This window comes from Talpa occidentalis, unplaced genomic scaffold (assembly GCF_014898055.3).
Source record: "Talpa occidentalis isolate TD23 unplaced genomic scaffold, MPIMG_talOcc4v2.1 talOcc4.15, whole genome shotgun sequence".
Taxonomy (NCBI): domain Eukaryota; kingdom Metazoa; phylum Chordata; class Mammalia; order Eulipotyphla; family Talpidae; genus Talpa; species Talpa occidentalis.
The window spans coordinates 40,310,932-40,333,075 of record NW_023601543.1 but is presented as its reverse complement, the minus strand read 5'-3'; the positions used below and the strand labels follow the sequence as shown (position 1 = coordinate 40,333,075).

General features: G+C 34.1%; 1 protein-coding gene across 3 annotated transcripts in view; it reads right to left on the bottom strand.

Annotated features, from left to right (window-relative positions):
* Positions 1-9,075: 9,075 nt before the first annotated feature.
* The window catches only part of RPS6KA6 (ribosomal protein S6 kinase A6), a 189,932-nt gene continuing 176,863 nt past the window's right edge, over positions 9,076-22,144 (bottom strand). For all 3 annotated transcript variants that reach the window (XM_037512225.2, XM_054695658.1, XM_037512226.2), the window contains 2 exons: positions 15,636-15,776; positions 9,076-14,521 (listed from right to left, as the gene is read on the bottom strand). In XM_037512225.2, coding sequence (XP_037368122.1) covers positions 14,396-14,521; positions 15,636-15,776 — 267 coding nt within the window. In that variant the 3' untranslated portion in view covers positions 9,076-14,395. The remainder of the gene's footprint in view (positions 14,522-15,635; positions 15,777-22,144) is intronic.

The window sequence follows — 22,144 nt, the reverse complement described above, 5'->3', positions numbered from 1 at the left end:
TGAAAAGAAAACAGGAACCTTCCCACTTTATGGAGAGTGAAATGCACAATACTGGAAGACCATTGGACTAATGAGGAGATCAAAGAAGAAATTAAAAAAATACTTTGAGTTGAATGACAAGGAGGACATCAATTTCCTGAATGTACTTGATGCAGCAAAAGCAGTAATAATAGGAAAATATATAGCAATACAGGCTCACATCAACAAACAAGAAAGAACTCTAAGAAACAGCCTAACCTCACATCTCAAAGAACTAGAAAAAGAACAACAAAAAACCCCAAAACCAGTAGAAGAAAAGAAATAATAAAAAGCAAAGCAGAAATAAATGAATTAGAAATTTAAAAAAAAACAATCCAAAAGATCAAGGAAAACAAAAGTTGGTTCTTTGAAAAAATAAACAAAATAGACAAACCTCTAGCCAGGGTCACAAAGAAAAAATGGGAGAAAACACGTATAAATAGGATTATAAATGAAAGAGGAGAAATCACAACAGACTCAGTAGAAATCAAAAGAATAATAAGAGATTACTATGAACACTTATACACAAACAAATTTAACAACCTAGAAGAGATGGGCAAATTCCTAGAACAATATAATCATCCAAAGCTGGACAAAGAAGAAATAGAACAAGTAAACAGACCAATTACAAGCAGCGAAATTGAAGCAGTAATCAAAGCACTCCCCAAAAACAAAAACCCAGGCCCAAACGGCTTCACAAATGAATTCTACTAAACGTTCAGCAGTGAATTAGTGCAGCAAAACCAATCTTACAAAAACTCTCAAAAAATTGAAAAAGAAGGAATACTACCAAATATGTTCTAGGAAGCCAACATTACACTAATACCAAAACCCAACAAAGACAGCACAAAAAAAGAAAATTACAGGCCAATGAACACTGATGCAAAAATCCTCAACAAAATTATTGCCAACAGAATCCAACAATGCATCCATAATATAATTCACCCTGACCAAGTAGGATTTTTTCCAGGGACACAAGGATGGTTCAACATCTGAAAATCAATCAATGTAATCCAACACATTAACAAAAAGAAATATAAAAACCATATGATAATATCCATAGATGCTGAGAAAGCATTTGACAAAGTACAACAGCTATTTATGATAAAGGCCCTGGAAATTCTCAGGATACAAGGAACATACCTCAAAATCATAAAGGCCATCTATGACAAACCCACAGTCAATATCATTCTCAATGGTGAAAAGCTGAAAGCATTCCCATTAAGATCTGGTACAAGACAAGGATGTCCACTCTCACCACTGCTTTTCAACGTAATACTGGAAGTCCTAGCCAGAGCAATAAGACAAAAGAAAGAAAAACAAGGATTCCAAATAGGCAAGGAAGAAGTCAAACTATCACTATTTGCGGATGATATGATAATATACATAGAGAACCCCAAAAATTCCACAGAAAAACTAATTAAACTCATCAATCAGTTAGTAAAATGGAAGGATACAAAATCAATGAACAAAAATCAGTAGCCTTCCTATACACAAACAATAAATCTGAAGAAGAAATCAAGAAAACCATTCCTTTTTATTATTGAAACAAAAAAAAAATCAAATACTTGGGAATAAACCTAACAAAAGAAGTAAAGGACCTATACAAAGAAAACTATAAAACACTGTTAAAAGAAATAGAAGTAGACACAAAGAAATGGAAGAACATCTCTTGCTCATGGATCGGAAGAATTAACATTATCAAAATGGTCATCCTACCAAAAGCAATTTACAGATTCAGTGCTATTCCAATTAAAATTTCAATGTCATTCTTCAAAGAAATAGAAAAAATATCCATGAAATTCATGTGGAGCCACCAAAAACCCCGAATAGCCAAAACCCTCCTGAAAAAAAAAAGAAGGGAATGGAGGCATCACTCTCCCAGATTTCAAACTATACTACAAAGCCATAATAATCAAAACTGCATGGTATTGGAACCAGAAAAGACACATGGACCAAGGGAACTGAATAGAAAACCCAGAAATAAACCCACAGATCTATGGTTAACTAATCTTTGACAAAGGAGCAAAGAATAAGCTGTGGAGCAAAGAAAGTTTGTTCAATAAATGGTGCTGGGAAAACTGGATCACTACATGCAAAAGAATGAAGCTTGACCACTACCTCACACCATGCACAAAAACCAACTCAAAATGGATTAAAGAACTAGAAATAAGACCTGAAACCATAAAATATATAGAAGGAAATATAGGCGAAACACTACATGACATGCACTTCAAAGACATCTTTACAGACACATCACCCAAAGCAGTGATAGTGAAGGCAAAGATAAACAGCTGGGACTACATCAAATTAAAGAGCTTCTGCACAGCAAAAGAGACAATAACCAAAACAAAGAGAAACCCCACCAACTGGGAGAAAATTGTTGCACACAACAGTAATGATAAAGGACTGATCACAAAAACCTACAAAGAGCTGATGAGACTCAACAAAAACAAAGAAAATCATCCAGTCAAAAAATGAGCAGAAGAGCTAAAAAGAAACTTCTCTGAAGAGGAAATACTAACGGCCACCAGGCATATGAAAAAATGTTCAATGTCACTTGCAATCAGGGAAATGCAAATCAAAACTACAATGAGATACCATCTTACACCAGAGAGAATGGCACATATTAAAAAATAACTAGCAACAACAAATGTTGGTGAGGATGTGGAGAGAAAGGAACTCTCCTGCACTGTTGGTGGGAGTGAAAACTGGTCCAACCACTATGGAAAGCTGTGTGGAGATTCCTCGAACTACTAAATATAGAGCTTCCATATGATCCAGCAATTCCACTCCTAAGTATTTACCCAAAGGACACAGAAACATCAATTCCAAAGAGCACCTGCACCCCTGTATTTATAGCAGCACAATTTACAATAACTAAGCTTTGGAAACAACCCAAATGCCCAAAAATAGATGACTGGATCAAGAAGATGTGGTACATATACACAATGGGATATTACTTAGCATTCAAAAAAGATAAACACATGCAATTTCAGCAACATGGATAGAGCCATGATCCGGGATCATGCTCAGCGAAATAAGCCAGAAAGAATAGGAAAAATACCAGATGGTCTCACTCATAACAGGAATCTGGAAAACCTAAATATGGACCAGGTAAAAGAATAACTACAAGAAATAAAAAAAATCAAAATCAACAAACAACTGTGAATCAGAGACACTCTTTGTCAGGGGGAGGGATTGGGGTCAAAATCGGAGTTGCAATTGTATGGGGAACATAAAAATTAAAAAATAAAACTCTAAAAGTTGTGTGAATAGAAGGAAACTACCTCAATATAATAAAAGCTAGCTATTACAAACAAACAGCCAATGGAATGCTCACTGGTGGAAAACTGAAATATTTTCATGTAAGAGCTGGAACAAGACAAGGATGCACATTGCTATTTTTATTTAACTTAGTATTAGAAATTTTGGCCAGAGTTATCAGACACAGGAAATAAAAGGGAATCAAATATGAAAAGAAGAAATGAAACTATCACTATTTGCATATGATATTATATTATACATAAAGGATCCTAAAGACTCATTCAAAAGATGACTAGAAACAATAAATGAATACAACAAAGTGGCAGGCTATGAAATCAACATAAAAATCCATAGATTTTCTATATACAAGCAATGGAGAAGTAAGAAATTAGAAAAAATGACTCAAATTATCATTGCTTCTAAAAGAATTTAATACCCTGGGATCAACCAAATAAAGGAAGTAGCAGACCTGTAAAATGAGAACTACAAAATGTTCTTAAAGGACTTGATCATATAAGGAGATGTAAGGATACCCTGTGCTTACAGATGGGGACAATCGATATAATCAAAATGACTATCTTGCCTAAAATAATGTACAATTTGAAGATAATTTCCATAAAAATCTCAGCAGTATTTTTCAAAGAAACTGAACAACAAATATTGAAATTTATATGGAACCACAAAAGACCTGGAATAGCAAAAGGAACTGTAAGAGAAAAGGGAATTAAATGGAGGTATCACATTACCTAACTTTTAACTTTATTATAAAGCCGCAGTACTGAAAACAATATGGCATTTGCACAAAAATAGATACATGAAACAATGAAACAGAATCAAAAATCCAGAAATACATCCACCCATATACCAGCACCTAATATATGATAAAACTCCAAGACCATAAAATGGATAAATGAGATTCTTTAATAAACGTTCCTGGGAAAATTGGAAAACCACACATAAAAGAATGAAGTTGTATTACTAACACAATGCACAAAAATAAAATCCGAATTGGTTAAAGATTTAGATATAAGACCTAAAACAATAAAATACATGAAAAGAACCACTGGCAAATACATTATGTGAGATCCACAGTAAAGATATTTTTGATGACTCAATGCCCATGGGAAGAGAATTAAAAAGAAAATTAAACAAAATGAGGGGAATTTGGGAAAATAATATGATGTAAAACAAGTCAGAACGGTAAAAAAATTATTGGACATTCATATAACAGATAACCTGACAACATAAAACACCTTCAAAAACTACTAGACATTGACAAATACCCTGGAGGCTTCAGGTTAAGGAAAGAGACAAGAGGGCACATGGAGGGTCATGGCAAAAAATAAAGAAAAAAAACTTTGGTTAAATAATCTATAACATACATCACACCAAAGTACAATGCAGGTGCCATGCTAAGGCTTAAGAAAAATGGAAAATATCTATGAACTGATATGTATTTCCATCTATATTAAGTGAAACAGCAAAGTGCAAGTTAACTCATAGTATATGCTACCTTTTGTGTGAGAAACAAGGAAAACAAGGAAGTATATATTATATATCATATACACATCTTTATATATTATATATAAAGATATATACAAATCTTTATCCTTCCATAAATTATAGAAATGATGAACCAGGAAACAATGATCTTTTTTTACCTTGAAGTGGTGTGGGGAAATGGGTTAGACAGTGCTCTGTATATATGTTTCCATATAGTTTTGGCTTTTGGAAATATGTTGAGGGCCAACACATTAAAAAAAATTAATACATTAGGTGATGGTAGTCAAAAGGACAAAATTCCATTTATAAAATAAAGGAGCAGGGAGATATACTATACAGCATAGTGACTATAGTTAACAATATTGTATATGTTAAAATTGCTTAAACAGTAGATCTTAAAAATTTCTCATCAGAAGGAAAAACATTTGTGTATTTTATGGTTTCAGGGCATGTCTCGTTCTTTAATCCATTTTGATTTGGTTTACATGATATGCACCTCAAAGATATCTTTACAGACACATCACCCAAAGCAGTGATAGTGAAGGCAAAGATCAACAGCTGGAACTACATCAAATTAAAGAGCTTCTGCACAGCAAAAGAGACAATGACAAAAACAAAGAGAAACCCCACCAACTGGGAGAACATTTTTGCACCCAACACTAATGATAAAGGACTGATCACAAAAATCTGCAAAGAGCTGACGAGACTCAACAACAACAAAGAAAATAATCCAGTCAAAAAATGGGCAGAAGAGCTAAAAAGAAACTTCTCTGAAGAGGAAATGCAAATGGCCAATAGGCATATGAAAAAATGTACAACATCACTTGTCATCAGGGAAATGCAAATCAAAACTATCATGAGATACCATCTCACACCAGTGAGAATGGCACATATTTAAAAAACTACCAACAACAAATGTTGGCGAGGTTGTGGAGAGAAAGGAACTCTCCTGTATTGTTGGTGGGAGTGCAAACTGGTCCAACCACTATGGGGAGCTGTGTGGAGATTTCTTGACCTACTAAACATCCAGCAATTCCACTCCTAATGACACAGAAACAATTCCAAAGGGCACTTGCATCCCTAAGTAGTGCTTATAATAGCTACTTATAATAGCTAAGCTATGGAAACAACCCAAATGCCCAAAAATAGATGACTGGATCAAGAAGATGTGGTACATGTTCACAATAGAATATTACTCAACAATCAAACAAGATAAACACATGAAGTTTGCAGCAACATGGATGGAGCTAGAAGGGATCATGCTCAGCAAAATAAGTTAGAAAGAAAAAGAAAAATACCGGATGGTCTCACTCATAGCAGGAATTTAGAAAACCTAAATAAGGGACCAGGAAAAAGACTAATCAATACACAGTGAAAATCAAAATCAACAAGCAACTATAAACCAGAGACACACTACTGGGCAGGGGGGTGGCGGGGAGAGGAAGGACAAGGGTCAAAATAAGGGGGGGTGCAATTTTATGGGGAATATAGCCAAAATGAAAATGCATACATTGTGCAAAAATGAAAAATGATGTAAGAATTATATAAAATGAAATATTAAAAATGGGATATGAACTAAAATTATTATTTAATACACAAAATGAATTCAGTGCTACTACTGAAATAAAATTTCTTCTTCTGAAAAAAAAAAGAAGGAAAAAAATTGTAACTACATGTGGTTATGGAATTTAAACTTATTCTGGTTATCACTTTGTAATATATACATTTATAAAATCTCTATGTCTATACCTTAAAATAATATAGTGCTATATTATTTATATCTCACTTTTGTAAGTCAAATTAAATGAAAAGGAATGGTAAGAAATAGCTAAAATCAAAACTTAATTGAAATACATAATCCAGGGCTTCCCTGGTGGTGCAAGGAGTTGGGACATGGCCTATGAAGCTATCCGCAGCCACTGCAGCATTAGTTCGACCCCTGGCCAGGGAGCTACCCATATGGTGCAGCAGACCTCTCCTAACTCACCCGCTGCTCCCCTCAGCTGTGTATTTCAGTCAATCTGCCTCTTCTGTTCCCCACTCTGTCTCTGGTGAATCCTCTCACCCCCGCACTTCTGGCCTGTGCCCCAGTTCTTGTATGCATAAATAAATAAATCTTAAAAAAATAAATAAATCTTAAAATCCAAGTGAACTTAAAAAGAATAAAAAACATAACCACACCGAAGAGAAACAGCAAAACATCACTGCTTGATTGAGGGAATTGCACATCATGGAGAGTTTCTGGTCCTGAACGTACATTAATCAAATGGATGAAATTTGAGTTATTTTGTTGGGAGAAGAGTGGTGCATGCATTTAATGTAGATATAGTCATTACTGGATAGCCAAAAGTAGAACAGCAGACACGATTTGCACTAGTAAATCAATTTGCCTTTCTTGTGGATATATCCATTTTGATGACAATGATCACCTTCTTCCCATTTCTATTCTACTGTTTACAGGGAGTTGACTCTACACACAAATAAACATGAGAGAGGAAGTGAAGTTTGGGTCTGTTACTGACATCTTGCCTGATAATGAGCAAGCATTCAAAACAGATCTGGAACATGGAGAAAAATGTTCCCTTGGAGTTGTGTAAGACTAGAATCCAGATGATAAATCTCATTTCTGTTATTAAATATTAGCACTTGCAATGGATTTGATACAAAGCATGGCTAAAGACATTTATTAAATTCAATACCCCTTGTATAAGGTTATGTTATGTTAAATTATTTTAGAACTTTCCTATCTCTTGTAAAACTGGCATGCTTCTTGTCACATAGTTATTGTGTAGCCTATTGATTTTTTCTTCTTGCCTTTCATGTCAGGAAGCTGGAAGCTAAATTTACATTCAATTAAATTATACATGTTAGTTCTGGTTATCAGCATGATTTTCTTCAAAATTTTATTGTTTTGTTTTTGTCTTAATTTTAACAGCCTTACTTCATGTGTATTTGTTATTATAAACAACCTTTAATCTCTTAGAAGGAGAACAAAATCTGTAATGGTGTCTGGCACAGAAACATAATACACATCTATTAAATAAAAAATTCATCTATTTCAATATCCAGTCATGGTAAGCCTAGACTATTTCAAGGCCCCCAGTGACCAAAAAAAAGGCTTTTTTTTAACTGGGTGGCTAACACTTAAAAGACAAATGTACAGTGAAGTAATACTTTATTGGGAATAAGTTGCTTGATGTATTATAATGCACAAATGGTGATCAAATATTTTAGTAACAGATTGGGTGAATAGGAGGCATGAAAGAAGCAAAATCAATTATATTTCTATGGTTTGCTTTGGTTTAACTTTGCCTGTTCCTTTGTTTTGCTTCTTTATGAAGGAGATATATTAAAAAGAGGTAGCCGATAGGAAAGCGATTTTTGCAGTTTCCAAAGTTACCCTAGGGTCTATTCTGTTTACCTTTAAGAAATTAAGGAAAATAAAGAGGTACACTGAGATTTGACTGTTACTACATTTCTAAACCTCATGTGAAATCAAGTTTCTGTGAGTAGGCATTGCTGCTATAAACTAACATGGTCTACAAATGTATGATTTATTGTTGGTATATTTTTTTATTTTTTTACTTGATTTCAACCTTAAACTATTTTTCCCAATACACAGAGACTAATATTTTAATTTTTGCTTACTGCAGAAAACGTTGTGATCTTAACTAACTTGCAGACAAATGCATTGTCTTCATAAGTTCTAAAAATGTTAAGTTTTCATCTTCATTTTCTTGAATTTCTTTTTCTTATAAGAACATTAGAAGAGGGCCTCCCTGGTGGAGCAGGGGTTAAAGACAGCTCTATCAAACTATAGCCAGCCACTACAGCACGAGTTTGATCTCCGGCCTGCCAGGGAGCTGACCCACATGGCGCAGCAGACCTCTCCTGTCTCGCCCGCTGCTCCCCTCTCAGCAGTGTATTTCAGTCAGTCTGCCTGTTCTGTTCCCCACTCTGTCTCTGGTGAATCCTCTCACCCCCCGCATCTCTGGTCTGTACCCCAGTTCTTGTATGCATAAATAAATACATCTTTTAAAAAAAGAACATTAGAAGAGTAATCCTAAAGTGGGAAAAATATTACAGTTCAGGAAATATCAAGATGTACTCATAAACAAGTAATATCTTGAGACACTTTTTTTTTAACAACTGGCTCCTGAACAATGTATAGCAACTTTCAAAGAAATCTGCAATTAGCTTGTACATGTTTAATGAAAGCAGACACAAAGTTTCTTATCTATAAATAATCAAGCAAGGTCAATATAAAATATTAGGAAAGTTGCAGCCTTTTTATTTAGTACCCATTGAATGCCAGTTATTTAACATGATATCTTGATAAATGATGGTAATAGAGTTTTAACAAGAAAAATAAATATAATTTCTATGTCATCTTTGGCATGTAGTAAATTCAAAAGAATGGCCATTTCTTTAGCAGCAATAAGGGGGGAGCAATAAAAAATGCACTACTGGAATTGGTCTTACATGAAAAATGTAGTACAATGAAAACCTTGTCAAAAGGAACAGTGTTTTAAAAAAATATAAAATAAATGATGTCTAAACTCCATAATGTAGTCAGAAAAATACAATTATTTGAACATTGAGCTTTTCTTTCAACTGTAGCTTTTAAGTACATTTGAATTAAATTTACATACAACTTCTATTTAATACCATTTATATCTTGAGAAATGCAATATCATATTCTGTATATCAGAAAATAAGTCTAGGAATCCCAAAGTGATAGAAAGTATTGGCAAGATATTTTGTTTTGTGATTATAGCAAACTGTGCTCTCTTTACATAAATCTATGTAATTCACAACTGACACTGTTTCCTATTTTTGTTAATCAAACAGAAAATCTAAATTTTCCTTTTCTTTTTTGTACTACAGAATTTTTCTGGAAGATAACGTCTCATTTCCAAACCCTGCTGGCATTTGAACACTTAGTTGAGGTTTCATGTATAACTTTTAAAATGGCTGTCTCTTGCTAGTATGCATTTGTGATGTTAAAAATAATTTTACCATTCTAACCAACACAGTATTTTTGCTGTAAGTGGTATACCTTTCAGAGAGTGTGAACTTGGAAAGAAAATTCAAATTTGATCTGAGTGCTATTAGTTGATAGGAAAGAAAAAATCAAATAAATCTAATTGGTCACATTATAACAATTTATTAAGAACCTAATGCACTTAGTACATTCTCTAGGACTGTTACCCATAAAATTGATGTTTAATACTTTTTTGTGAGTAAATTAGTTCATGTAATTAGACAATTAGAATGAAACAATTGTCTGAAGTCATCTTGTGTCCCAGGTTTAGAAATGTGAATGCTGAACAAATTCAAATTTGGAAATCACATATATTTACTTCTAAGAATTTAGCTACCTTGCTGGTCAATAAGCTAACAATTTGTGGAATATAATTTAAGTAAGCAAGCTTGAATTTTTGTATTCCAAAAAGTATTTTTCCTTTGGTTTTTCTTTATATTTCAAATAAACTTATGCCTGTAATTCAGGATTTATTATACCTTAAGTGTTGGAAAATGAATTTTAGGTGATCAAGCATTATCATTTTATTCAAATTATATGCTGGACTTCAATATACTGTAAGACTAAACCAAGGAATAGTGCATCCACAAGTACAATGTATTTGTGAATAATCACTATCAACGCCACTACAGTATTGCCTAAGAAGGGTGACAGCACACTACGGAATTTTTACATGAATTTTAGCAGTAATTCATTTTGTGATACATACCCCAAATGCCTGAATAAGCTATGAAATGTAAGAATTGTTCTAAACGAGTTTAATTGCAGTTGACCAATCTACAGTTAATATGGCTTGCATTCTTATTGAGAAATAACATTGAGTAATTAGGGCCTTTGAATCCTGAAACATAGACAAAGGACCTGGAGACTTAAACTCTGCTGATAGTTTGCATTCAGTCTTTCTGTGCTTTTGTTTTTCTATCAGTACAACAGGAATAGCAGATAAGTGTATGTTTGTGGGTGGGACTCCTCATGTTATAAGATCATGTACTATGAGAAACAAGAATGTAGATAAATATGGGCTTAACAACATATACAGAAATGACCACAAATCCCTGTTGCCCTCGATACCATTCTGTCATTGAAGTTCATTGTATTTAAAACACTTGATGTTTTTAAGCGAAAATGTAGACTGAGAAGTAGAAAAGACAAAGCTGTGTAAAAAAGAAGCAATTTATTGTATTTATTTGATAACCTGATTCTGGAGCATACTAATTAAGTTCCTTGCCCTAAAATATCTTCCCTGGCAATAACTAAATTAAAAATTATTTTCATCTGGCTAAATTACCTGAAACTCAAGCAACTAGAAACTCATTTGATTAATGGACTTATTCATTGAACAATAATGTCAATTATCTATTAGCCCTTGACAGAAAATGTGAATTAATTTAATGAGATATCTCCCCTCTCAACTTTTTATCTGAAATAGCTGCTCTGTGAGAATGGAAGGTCTAATGTAGGGAGGAGGTTGGGAATTAGGTCCTTTTGGTACACAGAATCTTTGTGGGGTAAGCTTTTAATCATGGACCCATTGAGCGAGGTACTGAAATGAAATAGCACACTGGGGCTGTAAAATGAGGAGCAAGAGAATGTAGAACATACTGAAGACATTCTTTGCCTAGTTTAAAGCTTAAGTTTGAGTTGACCTTAAGGCCAAAATAAGTGGTTCTTTTCCTTCTTCATATATGATGGTCCTATTACTGTCAGGTAAATACAATTAAATTAGTATGCATGTTTCTGTGGACATTTTAACATGCTGTTTCAGTGGAGACTTAGTAACACCAAGCATCTTGTGAAGTTTGTTGCCTATTATGTATATGAACTCCCTTAGGGATAACAAGAGGTGCTATCAAAATGTTTTATTTGCTATATTTATTTACCAATGGCAATTAATTATAAAAAATCAGAGTTTAGGCATTCCTGGGTCTAACAAAATAGGCTAAAGTTCAATTTTTATGAGAGTGTTGAAACCAGTTTTGTTTTCACAGAATCACCAGCATTACCTATAAATTTTATTGAAAATGGTTTCCTGAGTATATTCATGATAATATGTGCTTTAGGACATATACTATTAGTCTATCTGGACAAACTTGGTATTTTCCCTTTGAGAAAATAAGTATAATATCTTTTCCCTCCCAGAAAATCAAAACTCCAAAATGTGCAAGATAACTGCTCATGAATTCATTAGAAACCACAATATCTTAAAGTTTTATGGAAAGGATTTGTTTTCACTAGTTAAACATTTATGGAAGACCCATCAAAAAAAATGTCCCATTCACATATGTATTTGTTGACCTAGAGTTTTAGTCTAAATGGACATGATTAGGCCTTCTATCTGGATTCCTTCTACAAAATGAGGATACAATCTGAAGCTTTCATTTATAAAAAGGTTATGTCCTACTATTGTTAAGTTAGCCTGCTTAAATTTTCCAGCAGAAAATCTTGCACAATTACTGGGTAAATTCTCTATTACATCTGTGTCTTTTATACATTGCCTATCCTCATTAAGTGATGAAGAATCATGCTGCCCATTACTTAATTTTGATCATTTTCCTTTTATGAAAGGACTGTATGAAATGACCTTTATGAGCAAACACACTGAAAAATATTTTTTAAACTATTATGGGAAGCCTGAAAGTTATTTTTTGATCATTTTTCATTTTTCAATTTCACTTACCTGAATTCTATTACTATTACTAGAAAAACATACATGGAAATAGTTATCTCTGACTGAAAAGTTAACACCAAAATCATACTTCTGTGTTTGTTATATCAATTCTGATAAGGCAAAACAGCACAAACATGATAATGACCAGAGGAAAATAAGTTAAAACATATGACATAAATTGTTACATGCAAGTACTTCTAGTAATAAAGCAAAATGAGGAAAGAGCCAAATTGGGACATGAAAATCCACAGGATAATACCAGTCTCATTCTAAGTCCTGTTTTCCATGTGGCATTAAGTATTCTTTAATGTCTTTCAGTTATTTCATAAAGAAACCACAGAAGAAGTATACATACTTTTATACATCACACCCAAGACACAGATCTTTGTGCATGGAAAATATATCACTTACATTTTAAAGAAAATATGTATACTTTCTTTTATTAAGTACTGAAATTACAAGTCTTCTAGCCTAAACTGTATACTTTAGCGCTCAGTAATCAACTTTCTCTCTCTGAACTAAGCAAAATCAAATACACAGTAAACATACATCTACACACAAGAAATTCACTTACATTCACTAAACAAAACTGTAATGTCCTCCAGTTTACATTCATGAGTTCTTTTCGTCAGTAGTAGTAGTCATAGTAGTAGTAGTAGCTACTAGTAATGGTATTTTATTGAATAACACAAAAAGATTATTTAAAATTCCATCAATTAGAGAAAATAATACATACTGTGCAGTGGTTCTGAATCATAAATTTAATAGTAAGACCAATTTGGCCAGATTATTTTCATAAATGAGTTTAAATGTGCTCAAATTTTTATGTAGCTCATTAATAATACTCCTATTTAAAATATCAATTTATCTATTTAAAATGTGATTTTATCTTTTTGAGGTATAGTTATGTAGCATTGTCTAATGTTTCCTAAAATGCATAATAGTACATCATGTGTGCTAAGTGCACAAGTTCATTGCAGTAAAATATCAACTATATCACTATAGCATTCAAAGTAGATTAATATGCTACATTTTAATTTAAAGCACATGAAAGTATCAAAACCAATAGTGTGGTTCATTATATATAGGGGACAAATGATGATTAAATCTAACTGGTTGACTTGAAAGTCAACTTAAATAACACCAAGGTAGTGCCAACACCATGTACTTTGGATAGAAAATTCTTTACTTGCCATTAGATGTAAGCTTTTTATAAGTTTTATGGAAAGCTTTCTTTACAGATGAAGCCCCTAACAGATAATTAATTGATAGGTTTCTCTTCATAAATTATCTGTGATTTCATTCTTGTGAAAAAACATTGGCACCAACTATAGCAGGAGTTCACATACTAGCACAAATATCTTTTGTTCTAGCACTGAACTATATCTACATTTTAGTAACTACAGAGTCAAATGAATGGAATTCTTTTGTTATACAAAATAAGAAGGTTCTATAATGTTTGTTTTCTTTTTTTTGTTGTTAAAAAAGCCTTTACTTTAGGCTCTGATGTTAAAAAATACTGATATTTCTTGGCATTATATCATTATATTTGCTTCTTGATTGTTGGTAATGATTCCCCAAACCATTACCCTGTGAAACCAGAACAACTGTCAAGTAACTCTGAAAAGAACTTTAGAAGCCAGTGTACGGAGAAGTTGTTAGTACCTTGTGGACAAGTATTACATACTTAAATAAAAACTGAGATACTTGCAAAGTAACACAGTATGAATATTGTGGACCTCTGTATTTTTTTTTTTAATCTCATTCCTCCTGAAAAAAAGGAGACTTAGAATATTCAAGTAATGTAACAGAAAACAATGTCTTTGATAAAAGATCAAGTGAAAGTCACATGTGTAATTATCTCTTCATCCAGTTAGGCTGAGGAACTCTAAATCTTACAGGCCAGTTGATGTTTGCTTTTTCATGCTCCGTCGCTGAGCTAAGCTTGAAGCAGCAACAGGCTCCAGAACTGGTTGAAATGGCTTATGAGTAAGGACAGAATATGTGGCAACCACTGCTCCCTAAAACAACGAAAAACATCACAAGTTGAATAATAATATCTTTAAGTAAAAACAGAAAACAAAAAAAACTTCCATATTTTATCATATTTAACTAGAATATAAATTTCCCTCCAGGAAAATAATTGAATACACTTGATCTTGACATCAATGCTCCCTTGTTCAATTAATACCAAGATTGTTGTATATTTTTATTTCAATAACTGTGATTCTTACACATTTTTAAAACAGTAAAATATATTATTTCATCAATCTTTTATTACTCATTTGCTTTAAATATTTTTAAAATTTTATTTTATAATAAGAATTGTATATATTTAAGATCTACAGCATATTTTGATATACACATACATAGTAAAATGATTACCATATTCAAGCTAATTAACATATCTTCTCACCTAGTTATCTTTTTGTGATTACTACAGCACCTGAAATGGGCTCTTAAGAGATTTACAGTATTCAGTACAGTATTGTTAATCATAGCCATCATATATAATCACACTATGCTTACTTAACTTACAATACCTGCAACATTTTGGCTACTATCTCCCTATTTCTTCCTCTTTTCTGCCCCTGGTAGCCACCATTATGCTCTGCTTCTATGTATTTAACTTTTTTAGATCCCACATACAAGTCATAGCATGTAATTCTTTTTCTTTTCTACTCTGGCTTATTTCACTTGGCATAATATCTTCTGGATTCATCCATGTTGCTGCAAATGGCTGGGTTTCCTTCCCTTTTAGAGCTGTATAATATAGCATTGTAGTTATAGACACCACAACTCCTTATTCCTTAAAGAGTTATCTGTGCTCCTGTGTTCATTGGTACAGTACTCACAACAGCTAAGATAAGGAAACAACTTAAGTGCCCATTGATAGAAGAATACATAAAATACTAAAATTTAAAATCTAGGTTTAATATAAAGGGAATTTCACCAATGATTATTAACTTTAAAATCAATACCAATCATTTGTTTTCATATGAAACTTGAATTTAGTCCTAGCTGCAGTGTGTCTTGAGAGTAAGTCAAATACAACAAAATATTTTTTATTTTAACACCAGAAAGGTGTTATTAGATATCAAGTATTTAGAAGGCACATAAAATTGTTTGTTTTACCTTAATGACATGCTCTACATCATTTCTATTGTGCTGATCATTTGGCAACTGGTCTCTGTGGGTTATCCATGAGTGTTTTAATACTTGTTCTGTAGTGTATCGCTGATGTGGATCCATATGTAGCATATGGGAAAGCAAATCCTAAATAAAAATGAAAAATATTTATATATGTGAATATAAATATGTTCATATATTTGAAACTGTTAGTAAAGATATTAGTAAAAGATATCAATTTAAATTTCTTAAAATATAAAAAAGTAGCTTTGCAATCTGTTTAATTTTAGCCATCCTTAAGAAAAGCAAAATATAGTATTTGCACAGTTAATTGAAAAAAAAAAAAACACTGAAACTGACTTTTAAATATACAGAAAATTCTTGTTTAATATTTTTAAATCAAAGAATACTAAATCTGTGGAACTGGACTGTAGTTAGTGATGGAGGAAGATAATGTAAAGAGCTGTCCTAGATGTGCTAAGTGGTCAGGAGGGGGAAGCTATTTATGTTTGCTGGTAAGTTGGATCACAAACCTTAATAGTAGGTGTATAAACATACAGTGTAGAAAGGAGGATCCCATGTTATTATTTCTCTCAAAAACTGAGGGTTTACAGCATAAAATAAAAAAAGCATAATATAAATCCACTAATTGCTGGAATAGCAGTGGTCAGAGTATCAGGTTTTTTTTTTTTTTTGTTCTCATTTTGTTAATTTATTGATTTTTTTAAAGATTCATTTATTCATTTATACAAGCACTGGGTACAGTCAGAAGCATGGGAGGGTGAGACAATTCACCAGAGTCAGAGCGGGTAGCGGAGCAGGCAGACTGATGAAGTACACTGCTGAGGGGAGCAGCAGGTGGCAGGAGTGGTCTGTGCACCATGTGGGACCCTCACCCGGTGGCCGGGGATAGAACCAGCACTGCAGAGGCTGCGCAGCTTCGCAACCCAGCACTCAACCACTGTGCCACCGGGGAGGCCCAATTTATTGCTTTTTAACTGAGGTAATATTGGGGTATGCCTATCAGGTATTACCACCAGGGTGCACCCACTACCAACTCAACTGTATTACACCACCATAGACCATTATGCTTCCTTCCTCTGTTCTTTCCAGTCCTCCACCCCATCCTACCTTGGTGTTTCAGTTCTTTATCATCTATAAAGGGTTAGTTTTTCAGTTTGCCTTCATCAATTATTTATTTTATATTAAATATATTAGCCACACCTTTTTGTATTTATCTGACTCTATCTTATTTATTTCACTTATCATTATCCTTTTAAGCTCCATCCATGTTGCTGCAAATGGTATGAACTTGTCTTTTTTGATTGCTGAGTAGTATCCCATTTTATATACATAGCATATATTCTTGATTCACTCATCTGTACTGGAGCACTGAAGAACAGATTTCTCTGTGTCTAGAACCCTCCTAAACTGTGTGGAAGTGGGAAAAGGCTGTCCCCACAGCCAGAGGAGAGCTGAAAGCCCCCACAAGCCAGGCCCTGTCTGGACACCAGTCTGAGCCAGAGGGGGATCCAGCCACTGCCGGGGCAGACCACGGGCACAGGGACTTGCCCTGTTAACTCACCATTTTAGAGCAGGGATCTCTGTGTCTGGAACACATCTAGACTGTATGGAACTGGGAAAGGGCTGTCTCCACAACTAGAGGTGAGCTGAAGGCACCTACAAGCCAGGTACCACCTGGCAAAGAGTCGGAGCCCAGAAGGAGATCCAGTGATTTGGAGCCCAGTGGGCAATGCAGCCACTGCCAGGGCAGTCTGTGGACCTCAAAACCCACCTCTGGAATTAAACAAATACAGAAGGAGAAGATTTTCTGAGATAGTGACCATTAACATATCCATAGTACACTGCCCTACTGGACTTCTGGCATAACAGTATTGGACTCAATTGGACCACCAGTTTCCGACAACCCAGAAAGAGCACACCAAAGAGATGCTGGCCAATACCAGTGACACAGTGTCCTAACACATAGGTCAAATTAGAAAAAAAGCAGCAGGGAGAAGAAAAATTATAAGCAACCAACCACGTCCCTAGGAAAAAGACACACCACAAAAATACAAACACCAGACTGCAACAACAGTGACTTAAAGGAACTTATGAGTCTTCCCAATAGAGAATTTAAAAGTCGTCATGATTAAAAAACTGAAAGAAGTCAAAAATGATCTGGGAAAAATAATCAACAATATCAGAAAAATAATCACTGACCAGAAGAATGAAATTGAGTCCCTAAAGAGGGAAGAGAAAGAAATGCAGGAGATCAAAGATTAATGGAGGAGCTAAAGAACTCTGGGAAAAGCAGTGAAAGCAGAACAGATGAAATGGAAGAACAAGTACTCTTGAAGACAGGGAAATAAAAAGAACCAAAACAGAAAAGGAAAGAGAAGTATGAAGGAAAAAGAATGAAGAAAGACTTCAGGAACTATCTGATTCCATAAGGAAAGGAAATATAAGAGTTATAGGAACCCCAGAAGGAGAGGAGAGAGACATAGGAACAGAGAAAATATTCAAGGAAATAATTGAAGAGAACTCAAACATGAAGGAGGAGCTGAAAATAGACATACAAGAAGCAAGAACACCAAGCTTCCAAGACGAAAGGAAAAATACAGCAAGACACTTAATAGTAAAGCTCCCAAGAATCCAAGACAAAGAAAAAATAATGAAGCTGACAAGAGGGAAGAAACAGATAACATACAAAGGAAAACCAATCAGGTTGACATCAGACTTCTCCGAAGAAACACTACGGGCAAGGAGAGAGTGGAGGGACATAGTCAACAAACTCCAAGACAACAAATGCCAACCAAGAATACTCTATCCTGCAAAGCTTTCCTTCCTTTATGAAGAAAGAATAAGGACCTTCCCAGACAAACAGAAACTCCAGAAGGTCATCATGACTTTACCCCCACTCCAAAAAATACTACAAGGAGTCCTAAAGCTAGAACCAACAGAGGAATGAAGAAGAATGAAACAAGAGCAAAAAAAGTTTTTTAAAAAAATAAAACCAGAGAAAAGACAAACAAAATGGCAAATACAGATGCTAACATATCAATACTAACTATAAATGTAAACGGACTAAACTCTTCACTAAAAAGACAGAGAGTGGCAGGCTGGATTCTCTTCAATAAAAAGACACAGAGTGGCAGGCTGGATTAAGAAACAAAACCTAATCTTTGCTGTCTCCAGGAAACACATTTAACTACAAAAGATAAAAATAGACTGAAAGTAAAATGATGGAACACAATCCTACAAGCAAATGGACCAAAAAAAAGAGGCAGGAACTGCTATACATATATCAGAAAAAAACAGATTTCAAACTCAAAAAGGTAAAAAGAGACCCAGACAGTCACTACGTCATGAGCAAGGGACGATACTTTAAGAATAAATAACACTCATTAACATATACTCACCCAATGAAGGAGCACCAAAATATATCAGACAATTATTATCATCTCTGAAAACAGACATCAGAGAAAATACATATGTAGTAGGAGACTTCAACACACCATTATCAACAATGGATAGATCAACAAGACAAAAAAAAAAGGACATTAAAGCTCTAAATAAGGATCTAGACCTCATGGGCTTAACTGACACCTATAGAGCACTAAACCCCAAAAATCTGAGTACACATTTTTCTCAAGTGCACATGGATAATTCTCCAGGATTGATCACATACTGGGACATAAGACAAACATCACCAGATACACCAAGATTGAAATCATACCAAACACCTTCTCTGACCATGAAGGTGTCAAACCAGAAATAAACCATAAAAAGAAGGCCAGGAACCCTCCTACCTCATGGAGATTGAAACCCATACTATTGGAAGACTGCTGGACTAATGAGGAGATCAAAGAAGAAATTAAAAAATACTTTGAGTTGAATGACAAGGAGTACTCCAATAGAGATTTCCAATTTCCTAAATGTATGGGACACAAAGAAATGGAAAGACATCTTCTGCTCATGGATTGGAAGAATTAACATTATCAAAATGGCCATCCTACCAAAAGCAATTTACAGATTCAAGGATATTCCAATTATAATTTAAATGACATTCTTCAAAGAAATAGAACAAATATTGATGAAATTCATATTGGGCCACCAAAAACCCTGAATAGCCAAGCTATTCTGAAAAAAAGCTGTCCTGAAAAAAAAAAAAAAGTGAATGGATGTATCACAATCCCAGACTTCAAGCTATACTACAAAGCCATAATAATCAAAACTGCATGGTATTGGAACAAGAACAGACACATGGACCAATGGATCCAAATAGAAAATCCAGAAATAAACCCACAGATTTACGGTCAACTAATCTTTGACAAAGGAGCAAAGAATATGCTGTGGAGCAAAGAAAGTTTGTTCAATAAATATTGCTGGGAAAGCTGGGTCGCTACAAGCAAAAGAAGGAAGCTTGACTACCACCTCACACCATGCACAAAAATCAACTCAAAATGGATTAAAGAAGTAGACATAAGACCTGAAACCATAAAATATATGGAAGGACATGTAGGTGAAACATTACATGGCATACACCTCATTAACATATTTAAAGACATATCACCCAAAGCAGTGATAGGGAAGGCAAAGATAAACAGCTGGGACTACATCAAATTAAAGAGCTTCTGTACAGCAAAAGAGACAGTAACCAAAATCAAAGAGACAGCCCACCAATTGGGAGAAAACTTTTGCACACAACACTAATGATAAAGGACTGATCACAAAAATCTACAGAGATGACGAGACTCAACAAAAACAAAGAAAATTATCCAGTCCAAAAATGGGCAGAAGAGCTAAAAAGAAACTTTTCCAAATAGGAAATGCAAATGGCCAACAGGCATATGAAAAAATGTTCAACATAACTTGTAATCGGATAAATACAAATCAAAACTACAATGAGACACCATCTCACACCAGTGAGAATGGCATGTATTAAAAAAAACTAGCAACAACAAATGTTGACGAGGATATGGAGAAAAAAGAACTCTCCTGCAATGCTAGTGGGAGTGCAAACTTGTCCAAACACTGTGGAAACCTGTGTGGAGATTCCTCAACCTGCTAAAGATGTACCTTCCATCTGATCCAGCAATTCCACTCCTAGGTATTTACCCAAAGGACAAAAAAAATTAATTCAAATGGGCACCTGCACCCCTATGTTTACAGTAGCACTATTTCCAATAGCTGATCTATGGAAACAATACAAATGTCCCCAAATAGATGACTGGATCAAGAATATGTGGTACATATACACAATTGAATATTAGTCAGCAATCAAAAAAGATAAACTCATGCCATCTGCAGCAACATGGATGGAGCTGGAAGGGATCATGCTCAGTGAAATAAGCCAGAAAGAAAAAGAAAAATACCAGATGGTCTCACTCATAGCAGGAATTTAGAAAACCTAAATAAGGGACTAGGAAAAAGACTAATTATAATAAAGTAAAAATCAAAATCAACAAGCAACTATAAACCAGAGACACACTATGGGGGGGATTAGGGTCAAAATAAGGAGGTTTGTAATTTTATGGGGACTATAACCAAGATGAAAATGCATTTCTTTTGCAAAATGAAAAATGTTGTAAAAATATATAAAAGGAAAAAATGCAGTAAATATTGTTGCAATAAACATAGTAGTGCCAGTTTCCTTTCAAATCAGTGTTTTTGAAATTTTTTTTTGTTAGGAGTGCTTAGGAGTGGAATAATTGGGCTGAATGGCAGAATCATGTTTAATGTTTTGAGATACCTCCGCACTGCTTTCCACAGAGGCTGGACCAGTTTGCGTTTCCATCAGTAATTTAGGAGGGTTCCCTTTTCTTCATTTCCTCACCAGCATTTGTTGTTTCTGATCTTTTCAGTATGTGCTAGTCTCACAGATGTGAGATGGTATCTCATTGTGATCTTGATTTGCATTTCTCTAATAAGTGATTGTGAACATTTTTTCATGTTCCTGTTGGCCATCCTAATGTCTTATTTGGAAAGGTGTCTGTTGAGTTCTTTTGCCCATTTTTTCATTGGGTCATGTGTTTTGTTTTTGTAGAGATTTGAGTTCTTTGTATATCTTTGATATCAGTCCTTTGTCAGATGTATGATGTGCAAAATTTTTCTCCCATTCAGTAGGGTGACTTCATTTTAGTTATGGTGTCTTTTACTGTACAGAAGTTTTTTGTTTGATATAGTGCCTGTTTTTTATGTTTTCTTTTGTTATCTTTGCTGTTGGGGATGAATCCTTAAAGGCATCACTACAGATTATGTTGTGAAATGTTTGCCTATGTTTTTTTCTATGTATTTTATGGTTTCACATTTTATATCTAATTCTTTATCCATTTTGGCTTGATTTTGGTATATGGTGTGTGACTGTGGTCTAGTTTCTTTATTTTGCATGCTGTCCAGTTTTCCCAACACCCTGTTTTGAAGAGAGTATCCTAATTCTAGTTTATTTTTTGGTTCCTTTGTCATAGATTAACTGTCCAGATATATGTGGGTTTATTTCTGGACTTTCAATT